This window comes from Anopheles coluzzii, chromosome 2 (genome assembly GCF_943734685.1).
Source record: "Anopheles coluzzii chromosome 2, AcolN3, whole genome shotgun sequence".
Lineage (NCBI taxonomy): Eukaryota > Metazoa > Arthropoda > Insecta > Diptera > Culicidae > Anopheles > Anopheles coluzzii.
This window is the reverse complement of record NC_064670.1, coordinates 13,622,749-13,643,019: the sequence shown is the minus strand read 5'-3', so window position 1 is coordinate 13,643,019 and position 20,271 is coordinate 13,622,749. Positions and strand designations below refer to the sequence as shown.

Below are 20,271 nucleotides of genomic sequence, written 5' to 3'. Positions count from 1 at the left end.
TCGGTTTTCGAAATTCTTGAGATATTTTGAATGTTTTTGCTTTCTTTTACTTTTAATCGACATGAATGAAAAGTCGCATTGTATTTTTTGTTTGCATGATAAGTATATTTGAATATATGTGTGAATTGAGTAAGCAAAGCCCCCCCTCCATTCTTAGAACGAGGGAGTTAATAATTTTACTAGCCGTTGGATAATTGTATGTAATTCCACTTTTTTCTCTCTCTTTCTAAATACGTGCATGTCAACATGCGTAAATGTGTTAAATGAAGATAAATAGCATGATTCCCAATAACCTTTTTTATGCACCGTTTAGTTGTTGTGTGTTGATATCGGTGTGTGATAGACATGTGTGTGAAAAGCGCAGCACGTGTGTTTGCTTGCTGCCCTCCCGTTCCGTTTAGTTCAAAGCAGTTGAAGCCAGCACGGCGACACCGCGTTCGTAGAAGCTGTGCGGATCCTGGCCCGGCGCTACCGTCATGTCGACCGTAAACAGCAGCTCCACGCGCGTCGAGTTTAGGTAGACCGGCAGCGTGAGCTTCGTGGCACGGGCCGACTCCGAATCGATGCGCGTCCACTTGAGCAGCGTCAGCGGCAGCTCCGTCATGATGGCGGACGTCAGCAGCAGCTGGTTGTTCTTGCACTGAGCGCCCTGCAGCTTCAGACCCGACACGCCGAAGCTGCTGTCCTTCAGGTTGTCGTAGCTGTCGGAGCCACTTTCCGTGATCGTTACGGTGAGCGTTAGCTCTTCCAGCGACCAGCTGTTCGCCTGCGCGACGCACTGTCGCGTGGCGGTAATGTACGCTTCCGGATTGAACAGGCCGCCCAGCCAGACGGGGAAGCTCTGCAGCTCCTTGGCACCGGCCTGCGATACCAGCGTCGACACCTTCTGCAGCTGCTGGACGCGCTGGCTAAAGTCCGTGATCCACTGGATGACGGTGCAGCCCGCCGGGACGGTGTAGCGGCGCCATCCGGCCGGCAGTATGCCGCGCACCAGCTCGCTCAACATCGTCCGGTGGTAGTTGGTTTGCTTCTTCTCGCCCTGGCAGATAAACACCACGTCCTGCAGGTCGCTCACGACCGTCTGCAGCAGCTTGGCGCCACTCGAGACCTCCCGCTCGAAGTACCGGTACAGCGGGTCCTTGATGTTTTCGACCGTGCGCTTCAGCGTGGCCAGACTCTTGGGCAGCAGCTCCAGCCAGGTCAGTGCGCTGTTGTGCAGCGTCTTCATCCACGACGGGCGGCCATCCTCCTGGCGCGTCTGCATCGTATCCAGGCTCTCGTCGTTGCTGTACGCCAGCTCGTCGTCGTCCTCGAGCTGCTGCATCTTGAGCAGCTTGCTGATCAGATCCGTGCCGCGCGTGGTTAGCAGCACCTTCTCCGCGTTGTTCGGCAGCCCGAGCCAGGATGGCGTCTGCCGGTCAGCCAGCGCTTCGATCCACTTCAGGAAGTGATCGCGCCTCGTACCGTCCGGCATGGTAATGTGACGCTGTCCGTTCGGTCCACCGGCCACACCATCCACGTTCGCGACGAGTGCAAACTCTGCCTCGAAGCTGTGCGCCGTAAAAAGCTTCGACAGGAACGAAGCCAACAGCCGCTGGTCGAAATCGTTGTCGATCTTGCCACCGTAAATGCTCTGCGAAAGCAGCGTCACCAGCGCATCCCACGGGACCTTCTCGGGCGGCAGATTCGTTCGGCCCATGGCGGTCGCGTCGATCCACGTGTCGAGCGTGTCGCAGGCGACGCGCAGATCCGACTCGTTGAACTCGTACTTCTTCGCCCATCCGAGCGGCACGTACCGGAGCCGCTCCTGCACGATCGCGTGGAACCAGGACAGCAGGAAGTACAGCCGGGCGCGCTCGCTCGGCTGCTTCATCATCCGGGCGGCCGGCACGGTCGAGAACGTGCGCAGCAGATTAGCCCGAATGCCTGGCGGTGGTTCGTACACGAAGATGCGACCGGCACGCAGCAGATTCACCGGCACCTTCGGGTTGATCTCCATCGTGAGGTACAGCCGGAAGCCGGAGTGGGGCTGCAGCGAGTGAAGCTTCTTCTCCAGCTGCACCAGCCACTGGGGGGCCAGGTGCACGTTCTTCAGCAGCACCCAGCGGCCCGACTTGCACGCCATGTTGATGGCCCGTTCCGCCTGGTTGAAGCCTTCCGCCGAGCCGATCGCAATGCTCGAGATCTGCTTGTTCAGCTCCGCCGCGAGATCGTCGACGCGCGACGACGCATCGTACCCGGTGACCGAGCAGAGCAGGGCCGGCGTGTTGCTGGTCAGCTCCTTCTCGACGCAGGCCGCAAAGTCGAGCTCCTTCTCGGCCTGCGGCATAAAGTCTTCGCCCAGCACAGTCGACACGAACAGGTGCGCCGCGGCAATGACACGATCCGGCCGGAACGCCTGTATCAGCAGCAGCTGATGCATGGCGGCCGAAATCGCCGACAGCGCCTTCGATTCATCCCACAGCACGGGAACGTTCTGTTCGGGCGAGCCCTGCTGCAGCCAGGCGGTCAGCTCCGGCATGGATTTGATCTTGTCGAGCAGCTTGCGGAAGATGGGCAGACGCGTCGCCAGCCGGGTGACGGACTCGAGCTGCTCGGCACTGACGCCATCGACGTGGCTGGCCGACGCCACCAAGCCCTCCTTGTTGCGCAGGAAGAAGTTGAACTCCTGGTCGAGGTTCGGTTCCGCCGTGCCCTTCAGATGGATGCGGCACAGCAGGATGGCGAACGTGAGCCGGTCCGCGTGCAGCATGCCGCGCGCCACCCGATCGTAGCACACGCGGTACAGGTCCGACGTGATGATGAGCAGCCGGGCCGTGTGGTCCGATTTGCCCTCGAGCTTCGGGTTGTTGTGCAGCACCGTGCTGAAGATGTCGAGGAACATCTTCAGCGAGTACTGGTAGAGGAAGTGCACCTGGTTCAGGCTGTCCATTGTGAAGTAGATGTTCGAGCAGGCCTGCGACAGGGACAGGTACTGCTGCGACACCGTCTCGATCTCGCCGATCACCTTATCCGTCTCCTCCACCTTCTGCCCGATGTCGGCCGCCTCCTTCTTGAGCGTTTCCAGCGTGGTGATGACGGAATCGTCGTCCAGAATCTTACCCTTCGCGTCGTTCAGCGCCTGCAGCAGGCTCTTCTCCAGCTGGCGCAGCCGCAGATGGAACTCGCCCTGCAGCTTCAGCAGATCCGACCGCTTCTCGTCGATGTCGGGCCGCTCGGCCTTCAGCACCTGGTTGAGGCACTGCGACTGGAGCGAGCTGCGCGTGACGGTAAAGTTCACGAACGTCACACGCGAACAGATGTCGGGCGGGAACTCGACGGTCGGGTCGCGCGTCGACAGGAAGATCACGAACGACGGCGACAGATCGATGTCCTGGTCGCCGAGCGTAATCAGCACGCGGCCACCGGTACGGCGCAGCTCGCGATTCAGCACCGGGTTCAGTATCGGGTCGTAGTTCTCCACGTCCTGCACCAGCAGCGGATTGCCGAAGCGCAGCGCCGACTCGAGATTCTTCCGGAACGAATCGTCCAGGAAGCTGGTCTTGGTGATCTTCTTGTCCTTGAACTCGTTCATGATGAACTCCGTCGCCTGCCCGGACGGGTCGATGATCAGCGGGTAGCGGTTGAAGCGCTTCAGCATGATCGCATTCTCCGTGCACAGATCGTCCGTCGGCAGTGCGTTCGCCTGCCAGCGCAGCCGTTCGTCCGGGTTGGACAGATACTCGGTGCGGGCAATGTCCGCCCGGAACTGTATGTTGGCCGCCTGCAGATGCTGGCACCAGGTCGAGAACAGGTTGCTGCGATAGTGCTGGTCGAAGTAACCGCCGTACGCAATGAAGGCGGCCGACAGCAGCACGTCGCCCACGATGGTGGACATCTGCGAGCGGAACGTTTCGCTCGTCGCCTCCCAGCGCTCCCGCTCGATCACCAAGCTCTTGAGCAGCGCGATCGACCGGTCCACCTTCGCCTGCACGTTCTCGAGATCGGTCTTGATCGCCTGCGCCTGCGAGATCAGCTGCGCGTACTCCTCCTTGTACGCGGCGATGCTCTGCTCGAGCTGCGCGATCAGCTCCTTCACCTCCCTGCCGTGCTTGATGTTCGTGTCCGCCTGGCGCTCCAGCGAGCTCAGCTCTTCGCGCAGCGGCTCCACGCGCTTGAGCATGTCCGCGTACTCGACCTGCGCGATCGCCCACTTTACCATGGGACCGCACGCCATCGAGGCACGGTTCACCTTCTCGAAGTTGTAGTCCGGATTGCTCAGGTACTTCGATTTCATCTTTTCACGCACCTCATCGCTGTGCTCGCCGGGAAGTCGGAGAAGAGGAAAGGAAAAAATCATATTAGCGTACTGTTTCGGACAGGGGTCGGAAAGCGCAACGGAAAGCGTGGTACAAGCAATTGTATGGCATGCAAGGTGAGGCAGGTAGGCAAACTATGAGAAGCATTGTGTTACGTGCGCTTGTTATGATCGCAGTCCAGAAAGGAAACCAATAAATTGAGGCACACACGAACAATTTAGAACCGAATGCGACCATTTTAATTCTTAATTTTAATGTTAATGCGTAATATTCTTATATATGTGTGTAAAAAGCAGCTTTCTTAGTAAGTGTCATGCAGGCTCTTTACAGGCAGTAAGTAAGCATCTCTTGAAAAGATCAACTCACTTAAAGTAGTTGCTGTTGGAAACAGAATAAAAAAAACACACACACAGTATCTCTTAATAAATCGAACGGACATCGGTAGCAGTCGTAATGTGCCGCGGATTGTAACGGGGGGGTTTTTTTAATGTAAATTATTAAACAAAATAAAAACAATACAAAAAAGGTAATTGATCTTGAAAGTAGTTGCTTTTTACAGTCACACACGCCAAGTGGAAAGGAACACACGCACGCAGATGTGTCGGATAAAGAATGGTCCACACTAATTCCATTTTCTACGTCTTCTACATCTACTAGAAATAAGATAGTGCACTGCTATATACTGATAGGGGGACAGAGGAGTTCACCCTAGTAGTGAGAAAGGTTACTACTATTGCTACTTCCAAGGATGGGTGGCGTTCAGTGCTCACTAGACACTTTCACACTAACTCCAATGTGAATAAGCTCACACAATTTTAAAGGGAAAACATGATTTAGAAAAAAAACACTCCAATCGAACAAAGGAAACAAACAAAATAAATACAAAAGAAGAAAGGATGATTTTTCAGAAACAATCAAACCACAAATGTGAAAAAAAAACAACCAAAAGGAAGGATAAGAAACAAAGAAAAAAACACGGGAGCAAATATAACAGAAAGGGAATGTGAAGAAGAAAACAGAGAGGGAGAGTGATTCAGAGATCATGCTTACGTTATGTCTTCGGTACTGAAATTGGACACAATCAAGTTGATAAAGTTTTCCCGCATTATAACGGCACGAATGGATTTCCAGTCCGATGCGTTCTCGCCTAGCAGCAGACAGATCGATTCGAGCGCCAACTTTACCACGGCCGGTGGGTTCGCCATCGAACGTACCTCGACGAGATGCTGCTTCTTGATCGACTTTACCGCTGCACGGTGGGGTAAGTGGGTGGGTGGGTGTATGTTTTGGACGTTTTTTTTTTTGTTGTTTTCATTAACGGTTCCGCGTTTGGAAAGAGATTAGTGTTTTTGGATTACGAAACGTTCATGTTGTGAGATGGTGTTAACAGAACAGAGAGATTATTGTATCACACAGTTTGCGTATCAAGAGTTGGTGAAGGAAAGTAATCGGAGTTTGGAAATTATCATTTGAAGGTCACGCAAGAGTTCGTTAATCGTTTAAGATTAGAAGATGAAGAAAGAGAAAAAGAGGGAGAGAGAGAAGTAAAAAGATAAAAGAAGACATTTAATTATTAGAAAAATTGGTTCAGATCATTAAACATACGTTAAACATATATGTTGTTCTTGTTTTTTTTTCCATTGCCATAACATAACGGGTAAGTATGTAGCTCTGCTTTGAGCCAGGAGCAAATCATCACACCCATTACGGCGATTGTTATATTACGGAACATACACACATACACACACACAGCCGTCGTTCTGTTGTTGTACCCACACACCCTGTTTTGAAATCGCTTAGGAAATCGTTGAAGCCAGCGTACATTATGTTCGATTATAGTAGCATATAGTGCAAACGGTAAGTAAAGTAACAGCCAAAGCCATGTTTGCAGCACGAATACAGCGCTGCAGACAGTTGACCACGTGTGGGGAAAAAAGCTGGTGAAGAACAAGCTGTTAAAAATGAGTCACAAACACGGATACATAGTTTGGCGGTGCAACGGAACCCTTGACAAAACACTTCATCATGCTGGTGTGCTGCCTAAAACAATAATAACTCAAATTTCGATTTGGCTATTTAGATTTAGCCTCTTCCTTTTGTTTCGTTTGTCAAGTTTTTCCGTGTGCACCACCTTTGCAATTTAGTCACGAGAAGCCGCCGGAACGGTTACGGATGAGTGTTTGCCATTATCAATAGAGAGTATTGCGGATGAAGGCTATAATGCGCTTGCGCTTGTCCGATCGAACGAACGACGTGGCCCCTTTTCCTCCTCCCAAAAGAAGCAGGACGAAGAAAACGGGGCGCCCGAGCGTCGTGTTGAGCTATCGAGGGAGGGGCGTCCAACCCCAAATCATGATAATTACGTAATGTGCGATGTGTCCAGCTTGACGATCGACGCGATGAAGCTATCCTTCACCATGATCGCGCGTATCGCTTTCCAATCGCCGCCCCGATCGTCCTCCCCGAGCAGCAGACACACTGACTCAAGCGCCATCTTGACCGGAAGGGGCGGATTCGCCATCGTGCGCACCTCGGCCAGCTGCTTCTTCTTAATGTTGCCCACGGCTGAGAGGTGTTGGTCGGATTTTTTTTTGGCAAAATTCGATCGACACAACAACAAAACACGAAAATTAAACAGTTTGAGATTATTACAATAAAAAAAAGTGTGTTGGTGGTGGGTACACACATGTGCCGTCTTAACATTCGACACGCGACCTGAAAACTGTAAAACAAGGAAAAATCCCCCCTATCCCCGCACCCGCAGCACAGTACTTACCGGCTTGTGCGTCGATAACGGCCGGTTCCACCTGGGCCAGGTCGGCCATTACGTCCTTGCGCTTTTCCTCGATCTTTACCGTCTGTTCGGCCAGCTGCTGCTGAATCTCCTGCGACTGTACCTTCTTTATTTCCGCCTCCTGCTGATCCTTGAACATTTGCTTCAGCTTGGCGTTGGCCGCCTCATTCTTGGCCTGCAGTTCCTGCGATTTCACTGCGAGTGATTTTTGCATTTCCTCAACCTAAAATCCATTAAAGTGACAATCGATTAGCTTTAATGTGTCCTTTTTGTGCCGTCTATCTCTTCCTTTCTTACCTGCTCGACCGTTTCGGCGATCTTGTTCAAGCCGACGTTCAGATGCAGCTGCTGCTCCTCGAGATCGCTGCGCTTCTCCGAGTACAGCTTCACAAAGTGATGGATAAAGTCCAGATAGTGGCGGGGTGTGATGGCCATCGTGCGGCTGCCACGCTTAGCCAGCCGTGCGTTCGCCTTGTGCAGCGTTTGATGCACGTACACGCAGCTATTAATGACCGCGTCCCGATGGGAGGGCGTATTCGACACCAGCGGACACACGGCCGGGAAAAAGTCCGGCGCCGACCAGGTCGGCTTCTCCAGGTCCACCCGGATGGTGAACTCCTTGCCCACCTGGAACAGGGCCGAATCGGACCAATCGCCGAACCAGTTCAGCACGCAGCGATTGAACAGGGCGGGCGAGGTGGCGGCCCGATCCTTCAGCCCGTCGGTCGACGGGTTCATCGTGAACACGACGTGCAGATTGCGCATGACCTGCTGCGTGAACCACTTGTACAGCTCGTCGCTCGAGTCCAGCATCAGGCCCTCGCGCTGCGCACCCTCCTTGCACTGCGTCATGAGCGTTGTGTACTCGTCGCCCTCGAACAGCCCCGGTACCTCACCGTTCGCCAGCAGCGTGTTCATGCGCTCCAGGAATCCGGAATCGAGCACGTTGGACTCGTCCAGAATGAAGGCAATCTTTTCATCCTTGCAGCCGGACCGGCGCAGCACGCACCGCAGATCCTCGTCGAAGTCCTCGCTCGTGTACTTGTTGTGCACCTTGATCTGGAAGATGGACAGCCCATTCATCCAGGCGACGAAGCGGGACAGCGTCGTCTTGCCCGCGCCCGACACACCGATCAGCAGCAGATGGCCCTGCGGCTGGCGGAAGATTCGATCGATGCGCAGCACGTGCTCGAGCACCTCGTCGAACAGGACGAGCGGAACGTCCAGCTCCTCCTCGTAGAACACCTTCAGCCGCGCCTTCACGTAATCGCGCAGCTCGTCCCTGTTGACCGGCATGTAGTCCTTCGACAGCCAGTTGCTGTACAGGATCGGGCGGGCGAGCGCCTTGTCGCGATCGACGCTCGGGAAGTGTTTCGTCGCCACCAGGTCGATGTTCTCGTTCGTCCAGCGGCGTTCCGATTCTTCCACCAACCGGTCCTGGAACAGGCGCAGGGCTTCGTGCGCCCACAGCCGCACCAGGCCCTCGACCGGCAGGTTGTCCAGCGGGCGAATCGCCTCACAGATGCCGCGCACCCAGCGGGTCATCTCACGCGGCGAGTACACGTAGTGCGGCTGCATGTCCTGCGTGAACCGATCCTGCGACGCGAGATAGAACTCGACCATCGCATTCGTGAGCGGTTCGGCGTAGCCGCGCAGATTCGGCATCAAGCGCAACATCGCACGGCTGAACGTGCCGTAAATCTGCTTCAGTGACGTCTCTCCCGGGTAGTCCACGTAGATGATCGGTACGTGGCGCAGGAAGCGATGGCTCAGCGGCTTACGACCCGGATCGGTCGGCGGGTTACAGGCTCCCACGAACTGAATGCGCTCCAGCGACACCCACGACTGATCCGCGGCACGGTAGAAGCCCTTATGCTCGACCAGCTGGCGCAGGAACGAAATGACCCGCTGCGTACCGTACGAGTCCATGTCGGGCAGATTGATTTCGTCGCAGAACAGCACCAACCACTTGCCGAGCTGTACCGGGGCGAGCACCACCCCGTTCGGTGTCTTGCGGTACTCGCAGTAATGGTCGAACGTTTTCAGCAGCAGCTCCGGCGTGGTGGCGGACGAGAAGTTCAACCCGACCACCTCCATGTCGGGCAGGGCGCGAAGGGCCGAGAACAGGGTCATCGTCTTGCCCGAACCGGGTGGACCGCACAGCACGAGCGGCTTGTGCTCGGCCAGCCAGGTGTACAGCAGCGACTCGTGCCGCACCGTATCGAGCGTCGGTACGACCACATCCGGTGCCGCCACCTTGTGCGTTTCGATCTCGATGACGGGCACCTTGTTCGACCACGGCACCCAGTCGCCCTGGATGTTCACCTCGTAGTCGATGATCGGATTGGCGCCCTGCGCCGGCAGCGTTACCGTGGTGATGCTGCGCAGGAAGTCGCCCAGATCCGAGCGCACCTTCAGCTTGGAATCGCCCGCGAACGACCACAGCATCGAGTAGATCAGCAGCTTCGGGATGTACTGTTCCAGCTGCTCCGGCGGCACCGGGAAGTCCGGGTGCTGCTGGTTGAACGTGAGCACGTTCCGTGCGCCCTGATTCAGCATCGAGAACAGCGAGCTAAGCGCCCGCAGCCGCGTAAAGTCCATGATGTGCTCCTGGCCCATCGCATACTCGAGACAGCGCACCACGAGCCCGTCCGAGCTGAAGTACGGCTGCAGCAGGGCCGCAATTTCGCGCTGCGTTTGCAGCGCGGGCGTCACCTCGTCCTCCTTCTCGGTGCTGCCCTTCGGCTGCCCGCTGAAGCTTTCCTCCTCGCCGTCCTCCAGCGGAATGTGGCGCAGGCGCGACATGTAGTTTTCGAAAATCATCTCCGTGGACAGGACGTCCTCCGAGAACCACACCATGCCGCAGCGGGACACGGTGGCCAGCGTGGCGTACTTCAGATCCTGCACCTCGAACATGATGCGCACGTTCGGTGGCAGCGACAGCCGCTCGCCGTTCGGTAGCGTCAGCAGCTTGTTGTCGTCCAGCACGGAGTTAAGATTCTCCACCCACTCCGGATCGACGTCGCCGTCAAAGATGATCCACTGGCGTTTGTTAATTTCGCCGCGCACATTGTCGATGATCTTGCGCAGTATGTGCGTAAACAGACCGTCCGTCCATTCGCGCGTGTTCGGATCCAGCACACCGTACAGGGCCTCCTTCGAGATGGCTTTCGGGTCGATGACGTGCGCCACACCCTCCGTACCTTCGAAGCGCTCCAGCGCCTTCAGCAGCACCTTCCAGGCGGACGACTTGCCCGACCCGGACGGGCCGACCATCATCAGACCGTGGTTGAGGTTCGAAATTTGATACAGTTGCAGAACCTGCAAAACGGTGGTAAGCGAGGGTAGAAACGATTAGCGGTGATCGAGCGAGTGCGTATATCGCGCCAAGCACATTTACAAGGAGAAAATGCAAAACTCAAGCCACACACACACATACACACGCACTCACACACGGGCACACAAAATAGAGACACTCGGTTACTGTTCTTCATTTTTACACGGTGGCGGGTGACCCAGCCAACCAGCCATTAACCCGGCATTAAGAGCTAAATGTCCCTAAAAATGGCGTTAGATCAAAATGGATTATCTTTTCGAATTTTGACAGTACCAATATCCACTGTGTAAAAATGATGATTGGAATTTTAAAAATCAAAAGGAAACTCTTAATACAAAAAGAAAACTTAAACGCGTACACGGAAACAGGAAGCAAATTAGGGGGGGAAAGAGGGAGCATAAACCGCAAACAACTCATAACCACAAGCGGGTGTATACTTATGGGCTTCTTAACGATTAATTGCACTCACTTTGTCAACCCACGTTTCGCCGAATCCCTTGTGTTTTACATTTTTTTGCAGACGGATTTCGGTACGGTGGATAGTTTTGATATTTTTTTTTTGTGTTTGCGCATTTTGTAAATAAAGCGTTGGATTAGGTGAGAAAGAAAAGGGCAAGAACAGGTTAGTTAATCGCCGTACAGGGGGTTTCTTTTGTGGGAAAGGCCCGCAAATATTAGTTTGGATAACTGAAGTATATGGATGAACATGATGGATGTTCGAATGAGTCCCTGTATAGAGTTAATGTTACATTCGTTTTTTCAGTCTAATAGCTAATTGCCGCAACGGTTAACTGAATATTCCCTGAATTCAAAATCTTTTCAGCATTGCTGCAATTCTGGTCGTATTGAAAGATTGGTTAGTAGAATCATAATGCAGAGCAAGTGTTATCGATCTATCTACAGGTTTAGTTCCCCCAGGTTTGCTATCGAAGAATTTAGTTATTGATTCTGGTTTATCATAAGAACTGTTTACAGCAAATGCCAGTGTGTAACGTGATCGCTATGCTATCGTCCCTTATCTTACCTTCTCCATCCAGGCGCCGCCCTGCTCATCCCCTTCGCCGCACACGAGATACTCCTCCGAGCACACCTTGCGAATTTCGTCCTTCAGCCCCTTCATCTCCGCCCGCGTGTAGCCCACGTTCGGGAACACGTCGCTCAGCAGCGAGAACAGCAGCGGTATGTCCTCCGCCACCAGCTTCGGTACCATCGTTTCGCACACCGACTGGATCAGAATCTCCTGCTCGGGCAGATTTTCCGCGATCGACGCCTCGTCGATGTTTTCCTCGCCCTGCTGCTTCTTCGTGTCCTTGATCTTCATGATCCGGTCGCGCTTGACGTTGCCGGCCGACACCAGCACCGACTTGAGCGCACGCAGCCCAAAGTCGTAGTGCGACTGGTTGGACAGCTGCTCGTCGCACAGCTTGAAGAACGGCACGATCTTGCACGCCAGCTTCTCAGCCGTGCGGAAGCCCTGGCTGAACAGCATCACCTCCGCGATCAGCTGGCGGTCGGGCGTGGTCATGGCGAGCGAGCGGAACAGCTTCTTCAGATTGTCCGGCAGGTTGGAGCGCCCGGCGTAGCCCGGATTCATCGTGATGAAGATGGCCATATCGGTCGACACCCGCACCTGCTTGCCGACCAGCTCGACCGTGATGCTTTGCGCGTCCCGGTTGGCGTCCTGTTGCGATTTCAGCGCCTCCTGGATCGTCTGGATCTGCTGCGACACGGCCGACAGCATGCGCTCCTCGAGCCGGTTGAACTCGTCGAAGCAGCCCCAGGCGCCGACCTGGCACAGGCCGACGAAGATGCGGCCCATCGCCTGAAAGTCGAACGTTTCGTCGCAGTTGAAGACGAGCACGAAGCGGCCCAGCTGATTACCGAGCGCCTTCACCGATTCCGTCTTGCCGGTACCGGCCGGCCCGAACGGTGATCCGCCGAGCCGCGCCTCCAGGGCCTGCGTCATCGTCAGGTAGCAGCGATCGGTGAGCGGCGTCTGAACCAGCCGATCCTGCACGCCCAGATACTCGAAGCCGTAGTAGAAGCGCGCGTTCGCCATGTGGATCGTCAGCTGCTGCAGCACCTCCGTCTGGCGCGGGTCGAAGTAGAAGCGCATCTCGCACAGCCAGTGGAACGATTTCGGATTGTTCACACCGTGGGCGATCAGGCGCCGGGTGACCGTGCGCTTGTGCACGAACTCGTTGATGAGATGTTCGAGCTTTTTGCGGCGCAGCGGCGGCTGCTCCTGCAGCACCGAGTCGGCCAGCACGTTCAGCGTCGTCTCGACCGTGGTGAGCACGCGGTGCAGGGGGGTTTTGTCCTTGCCGTTGCCCCCGGTGCCACCGTTGCCTTCGGACGTTTGCTGCAGCGCGTTTTCGACGTCCTCCGACCAGAGGATCTGTGCGGCCAGGACAACGATCTGCGCCTGGTACTTGTCGCACCATTCCATGTACTTTTGCGTATCGATCACGTCCTTGAACTGCTTGATGTCCTGCACCGCCTGCGCAAGGTAGGAAGCGAGCGTGAAGCGCATCTCCTTCTCCACCAGCGACAGCCACTCGTTGATCTTCGGATGTTCGATCGTCGAGACGGGTTTGATGAACCGCACTTCTTCGCCCTCGCGCGACGCTATACCCAGAATCACCGTGTTGTCCTCGTTCAGCAGGATCGAGGCCACGCCGGCAAACATCTTCTTGAAGTGCTTCTGCAGCCGGGCCACATTCTTGCTGTTACCGATAATCTCCAGCAGATCCTCGTCGCCGACGAAGTAGAACCGCGGGAAGGAGGTACGCTCCCGCTCGAGGTACTCTCCCAGCGCTTTCTGGATCTTGCCCAGCAGGTCGGCCAGCCGCTCGAGCGACCGCTGCACCGCCGGAATGTTCAGCACGTCCATCACCTTCGGCGATTTGGCCACCTTCTTCATCAGGCCCAGAAACTCCGAGCTGATGCTCTGGAAGCGGGACGTTTCCACCGGCAGCAGCGTCTTGATGTCGGCACTGCCCGAGAAGATACCCTCCAGATAGACCCAGCGGCGCTGCACATCGATCCACACGTCGAACAGCGAGTTAATGCGGTTCAGCTTCTCCTCCCAGGTGAGGGCTTCCTCCTCGAACACCTTGTAGTACGGCGACAGCTTCATCGCGGCGACCGAGTTGATGTGCTCCTTCACCTTGTTGAACAGATCGTCCCAGCCGCGGATGATGCGGCACTTGTTCTGGTAGTTGATCAGGTCCAGCTCGTAGTTTTGCCAGCTCTCGCGCACCTGCTTCAGGAACTCCTCCAGCGCCATCTCGCCCTGCGCCACCAGTATGATGTCCTTCACGATCGACTCGTTCTTCAGCAGGTTCACGTCCCACACCTGGCCGAGCGTCAGGTCGGACAGCACCCAGCTGACGCGCAGCTGCTTGGTCAGCTGCTTCCAGTGGCGCTCCTTCAGCGCGTCCGACTTCAGCTCCACGATCATCATGTTCACCTTAATGTAGCTCTGGAGCAGCTTCTTCACGTACTCGTAGCTTTCGTACATGCGCAGCCGGGCCGGCAGCTCCTTCAGCTGGTTCATCATCGCTTCCAGCGACTGGCGCAGCTTGCGCGGCTGCACCGACAGCCACGGCTTTTCGCGCGTCTCGTCGATCTGGGCCCACACCTTCGACAGCTCGCTCCAGACGCCGCGCAGATCCTGCAGTTCCTCCAGCACCACCGACATGCGCTCGGTGCTGTTGTTCGGGATGGCCGATTCCTGCAGCTCGAGCGCTTCCTTCGCCTTCGCCACGTTGTCGCGCTCCTCCTTCAGGCGCGAGAACTTGGTTTCGAAGATGTGCAGCTGCTGCAGGGCATCGTCCGGCCGGGTGCGCCCACCGGTCGGTTTGTTCTTCTCCCAGTCGTTCAGGAAGTCGACCGTGCGCGTCTCGACCGCCTTATCCTCGGCCACGATCTTGGCCTGCAGGCTGGCGACCTGCGTCTGGATGGCGGAATCCTTGCGCTTCATGATCTCGTTGAACGCGGACCACTCGCCCTCGATGTTGTCCACGTGCAGCCAGTTGTTCGGGAACTGGAAGCGCTGCCGCTCGAGGATGCGCTGCGCCTCGCGGTACACCTCGACCTGCTTATCCCACACGAGCATCTCCTTCTTGAGCGACTGCACGTACGTGATGAAGCACACCGCGTCCGACGTGCTGGCGGCCTCGATGCTCTGCTGCTCCAGATCGCTGCGGCTCTTCGACACCTTCGAGTGGAACGTGCTCATCTCGTTGCCGAGCAGCTGGCCGAACTTGCTCAGCGCCTCCTTGTGCCAGGAGTCGTACTTGAGCGTTACCTTCGCCTGCACCTTCGCGTAGTCGATCACGATCGGACCGTACGCGCGCCTAGTATCGGACGTGTCGAACGTGGTGCGCGATTTCTTAATATCGTTCAAACACTTGATCCACAGGTTGATGTCCTCGCCGAGCCGGCCGTACAGCATGTCCGCCTGCAGATCCCACAGGCTCTGGTAGCGCAACCACTCGTCGACGTAGCTGCGCACGTCGCCGATCTGGTTCTCGATCGCAGCGTACGCACCCTCCAGCGGGTCCGGCTTGTTCGGCAGCTTCGTCAGCAGATTGCGGTACGTCTGCGAGACCGGCTTGTCCAGCCCGACCTGGTAGCGCGAGCTTTGCAGGCGCGTCTGCGACGTCACGATCGCTTCCCAGGCGAACAGCTGCTGCATGATCTGGAAGCGAGCCTCCTCGATCGAGGGGTACAGATACATCTGCTGGTTGGTGATGCGGATCTCGTGAATCGCGCGCTGAATCTGCGGATCCCCGCCCGGGCGAATCGTGGGCTGCGTCGGAGCGTCCGTGTCCATGGACAGGTCGACCTCCTTCTTGTTGCCCGTAAGCGCATCGGTCCACGCCTGGATGCCGGCCTGCAGCCGTGCGGCCAGCTTCTTCTCCACCTCCTCATCCAGCCGGGCGACCCACACGTGCAGATTGGAGTACTGCTTCAGCGACAGATCGTCGACGGCGTGCTGAATCTTGGACAGTATGTCCGCAAACGTGGCCGCACTGTACGGGCACGTTTCGAGCGAGCGTACGTCCACATCCAGCTGCTCCTCCACCACGAGCAGATCCTCCACCTTCTCCTGGAACGATACCACGTTCTCGGACAGGCGCTGCACGTACGGATCCAGCTTGTAGCTCTCCCACACGAGCGCAATGCCTTCGGAGATGAGCGACAGGACCTCCTTGCGCAGTCCAGCCACCAGCGGAATGATGCTGGCCCGGTCTTCGATCTACGTCGGTGGGTGTGGGGAAACACGAGAGAGAGAGAGATAAATGTTAGCAAATGAACACGCACAGCGGGAAGTGGGGTTTGTTCGAACAATAGAATTATTTTAATGTTGAGCACAATTCGATTTGTAGCAGTTTCGTGCAACAGTAGATAATAGCATTAATATATGAAGCAACATGATTAGAAAGAGAAATAAAACATCCAGAAATTACTTTTGTAAAGCATCAATGTTGTACAATTTTGCCACTTTGCGCCAATTGTTTCATGTAAATGAAAAATAAACTTCAAATTTTGTGGAATAAAAGCTCCAAAACGATAGAAAATTCATAACAAAAGGAAGAAAAGGCTAAATACGATATAAGCAAAGTAGATAAGCATATCATTCCGTAATGGCAAAAGGAAGCAATAACTAAAGCAACGACAACCATTCAAGTACGATCGATACAAAGTCGAGCATTCGAGCAAAGGAACAAGAAAAGTGCTGCAACCTGAGCAGTACCAGCAACACAGAACAACAAATAGGGTATTACGAAAAACAGGGAAATCAAAACAAAACAAGAGCAAAATGTAAGCCTCTCAACAAAAGAACAAGATAGGCAAATAGGCTAGGAAAACTGGTTTTAGCGGTTCGCTACCTTAAATACTGAATTTTGTGCTAATGTCCTATTGTTTAGCTGCATGGAAGAACAAATTAAGGATACGAGATTCTTACTGTGATTGACAATGGTAAAACTCTAATGAGATTGTATGGGTGTTGGATCGTGTGTGTGTGTTTTGTTTGTTTAATTTTACGATTACGGTGAAGTAGTGAGATAAAAGCACAATTTCGTCACATATTGAAGAGAATTTCTTGTTATTAGCCAAACAGGAGTGTAGAATGGGATGAGCAGAGCGCCATATTGTTTCGAAAGTGGCGATCATATGGGTGGTATGGGTTTTTCTTTTCATTTCACTTTGCAAAATGTGTGTGTTCAGTCCAAAGGGAGATGGATAGGCGAAGGTTTGAAGAGACTTGTAAAGAACAAATGATAAAGTTTGGTTGTCGGACACGCGGCGTACAGTGCGCACTTACCTTCTCCAGCGTGCGCTCGTACGTACGGATGCTTTCGATCAGCGAAATCGCGAACGGGTACAGCTGATTGGCCTGGTGCGCCTTGTTCACGATGGCCAGCGGCACCCGGAAGCCCAAGCTCTTCAGATTGCGCACCTCCTTGTACAGGGTGATGATTTCCGGCAGGAAGTTCACCCGCAGACGCAACGTATTGCCACGGCCCGTTCTCGAGCGCGTTGCTTCGATCGAAAAGATCCGCCCTGTGATGCCGGTGTTGCGCTCCTGCACCTTCCGAGCCCAGTCCTGGAACACCTCGGCCGTGGACAGCTTCGCCCGGAAGCTATCCCCGTCCGCCTTCAGCTTCTGGCCATCGATGTGCGATTCCCAGCCACGACCGAGCACATCCTCGACGCGCTTCAGATACATCGTGAGCTGGTTGTCGATCTGCCGCGCCCAAATGATTGAACCGGCAACGGGCGGCAAATCGCGCACCACCGACAGGCGACAGCTTTTGCTTTGCGGGTATTGCACCTGGAACGAGAGAGAGAGAAAAAAGAACACCAGCGTTATGGGAAACTTCCAGTTAGAGCAAACCCCTTCCCACCCTACCTTAAACTTCTCGTGCAACGCCTCAATGTCGTCCTTCACGCGCTGTATCAGCTGCGTCTGGTACTCGCGAATCGCCCCACGGATGTGCGGCCGCACGAACAGTGCATTGAAGCGCGAGAAGATGCGGAACATCTCGTTCGCGTTCTTCGCCGTACCGAGCTGATCGCGCAGATGGGCCGTAATGCGTGCCTCTACGCGGTCGATGCGCTCCTCGTAGCGCTTGATCGCCGCATCCCACGCCTCCGAGCCCTCCTTCGAGATGTCCAGGCACTCGATCTCCTTCACGTTCTCGTACGCCAGATTCACCTCCTCGATCGCGTTCGCGTCGGCCGTATCGAGACTGTACGGCTGCTTGCCCTCGCCACCGACACCGGTGTCGCCGGCCGCGGACAGAGCGGACGACGGTTGACGGGTCGGGCGCAGCACACGCACAATCACCGTGCGCAGCTGCTCGTGCTGCCGGCGGAACTTGCGCATATGTTCCATGCGCTGCTGCAGGATCTTGTGCGCGGGCGAGATGCGCCACACCATCTTGATGTGCTCGTCGCGCTTGCGCTTGACGATTTCGCGCAGCGTACCGAGCAGCTTGTCGTACTCGTCGTCCCAGCAGCTGAACACCTCGAAGCACTGGTTCATCACCCGCTCGAACTCGTCGAACGGGATGTGCATCAGGCGGCGCGTGCCGAGCACCTTCAGCAGCTGCTGGCTGAGATCGCGCGAGATCGCCTCGATCAGGCGCAGGCAGCGCTGGATCGGGTACTTGGTGTTGCGGATCTTGCGCAGATGGTTGAAGATCGAATGGACCGCCTGCCGGATCTTGTCGAGCTCGGTCGCCGACAGCAGATCGTTGATCGGGAAGTCCTTCATCAGCGGGTTGTAGTCCGCGACCATCGCGAGCGTCTGCTTCAGCCCCGTGTCCGTATCGAACGAGACGGTCGCGTGGAAGCGCTTGCCGTGCTTGAGGATGTTCAGCGTCAGCGCCACTTCCGGCGATTCGCGCTTCTCCTGGATGCGGTGCAGCGCACGCTCCAAATTCAGCCAGAAGGAAATCTCCTGCAGCGCCGTGCCGGAGGACGGATCGCGGTCCAGCTTCGTCACCTTCTGGATCTCCTTAATCCACCGGTTCACACCGTTCTGGAGCGTGTTCAGGAAGGTCGAATCCTGCACCTTGTCGCCAAAGTCGGTAATCTTCGCCTTGCGCTGCTCGTCCGCACACTTCTTCACGACCTGCGCCACCGTGCTGTTGATGTTGAGCGTCACCTCCGGGATGTCGATGTTCTGCTGCAGATGCAGCAGTCCCATCTCCAGCTCGGCCAGCTTCTTCTCGACCGACGGTGCCATCTTGTCGCCGTCGCGGTCCGCCCGCCCCGATTCCTTCACGTAGCTCTTGAAGAACGGCGCAAGCGTTTTGCTGATGAACGCGTGCAGCGTCTCGTACGGCGAGCCCTCGGAAAAGTTGATCAGCCGCACCTGCGAGTGGATCGACTTGTCCGCCTCAATCATCGCGCCACGCTTGATGCACACCAGCGAAGCCATACGCTGGTTGGTGAAGTGCACATCGTTGCCGAAGTAGTACGTAATGGAGTCCTTCTCTTCCTCACCCTCGGTCGGTGGTTCATTCTCATCATCTATTGGGGGGAGAGGGTAAAGAAAAAAGACAAATCAATTCAACATACAGCCCCAAATGCAACGCCATCCATCGCCTATGCCGATGAGTCATGATTGCCCATAAACTTTCATCTTTATCGGCTGACTCGCTCTCTCCCACGAACACGCCCAACCTGCGCGAAGAAGCAAACGCCTACTGATGACGTGATACGTCAGCATCCCCCCTACGCTCTCCCTACCTTTGAAGCAGTTCCGCTGGATGTACAGGGCCTGCGTTTGCGGATCCGAGATGAACTTTCGAATGCAGTCCTGATTAACACTGTCCTCGAGGGCAGCGTTCAGCGGACCGAACGATTTCATATCGTCCTCCGGCAGCAGCACCGTAATCGCCTTGCGGAGATAGTTGGAAAAGTTGTCGAAATCGATAATGGCTACCGCCTCCGGCTCCACCGATGGTGGCTGCTCGCTGCCCATGCTGGGCATCGTTGCCTCGAGCGAGTCACCCATCGTGGCGACTGTTAGCGTAGCCGGATGAACTCTTCTTTTGAACGTCACACAAACACAAAAATTAAACTTTGAGTACTTTTCTCTTCCCACAAAATTGATACTTATTGGAACGCGCAGACACTTCTGCACGTCGCAAAACTGGGACCAAAGTGAAAAGAAAGATGGCGGCCTTGGGTTGCGGCTTGGCTGACAGTTCGCAGCCAGGCTTTTATGTTTATATGACCTTGGAGAGGCGTCGGAAGAAAAGTGGCATGCATTTTTTCAAATTTAGATCCCTTTTTCGTGGTGATGAAACTAAGTAAAGCTGAAATTTAGTTAAAATTAAAATCATCATTAAAAAAATGTGCAAATACTTGGATAATTTTCGATTTGTCAGATAATCAGTAGCTGCGTAACGTTTGAATTGAAATATGAAACCTTGAAACTGGCGTTCTAAACTTACACTTTGACAATTGCACAATTCCTGGAAAAATGAAAAAAGAACACAAAAATGTACACTGCTAAGGAGGTTGGAAGAAATTTTCAATTGTAAAAAGTACTTCAAATATTATTTTTCCCATTTTTTAAGTAATTAGAAGGAATCCTCTGATGATTGTGTTGTTGATATCAATTTGATAATTTTATCGCAAAAGATATAAAAATTATAAATAATACACATTAAATTAAGCAAAAATCCCATGAAAGTATCAATAATAATCATGGCACATCGAAATGCAACCAATATATCATCAAGATTCAATTATTTTTCAAGTAAATTGAAAGTCAACATTAGCAAAAGATTTCCATTTTCAAGACCAACGAT

At 54.6% G+C, this 20,271-nt stretch overlaps 1 protein-coding gene across 7 annotated transcripts; it reads right to left on the bottom strand.

Annotated features, from left to right (window-relative positions):
- Window positions 1-98: 98 nt before the first annotated feature.
- On the bottom strand, window positions 99-19,640 carry LOC120950490 (dynein heavy chain, cytoplasmic). Of its 7 annotated transcripts, none has more exons than XM_040368559.2 (10): window positions 19,202-19,640; window positions 17,355-18,982; window positions 16,767-17,276; window positions 16,330-16,368; window positions 11,454-15,695; window positions 10,899-10,925; window positions 7,390-10,413; window positions 7,075-7,315; window positions 6,662-6,863; window positions 99-4,295 (listed from the first exon to the last, which is right to left on the bottom strand). In XM_040368559.2, exons 1-10 carry the CDS (start codon window positions 19,467-19,469, stop codon window positions 398-400), a joined length of 14,079 nt encoding a protein of 4,692 aa, XP_040224493.1. In that variant the 5' UTR covers window positions 19,470-19,640; the 3' UTR covers window positions 99-397. The 7 variants fall into 7 exon arrangements, with proteins under 7 accessions (XP_040224493.1, XP_040224495.1, XP_040224496.1 ...); XM_040368561.2 differs by lacking the exon at window positions 6,662-6,863 and adding an exon at window positions 5,349-5,547; XM_040368562.2 differs by lacking the exon at window positions 10,899-10,925.
- Between the last annotated feature and the right edge of the window lie 631 nt (window positions 19,641-20,271).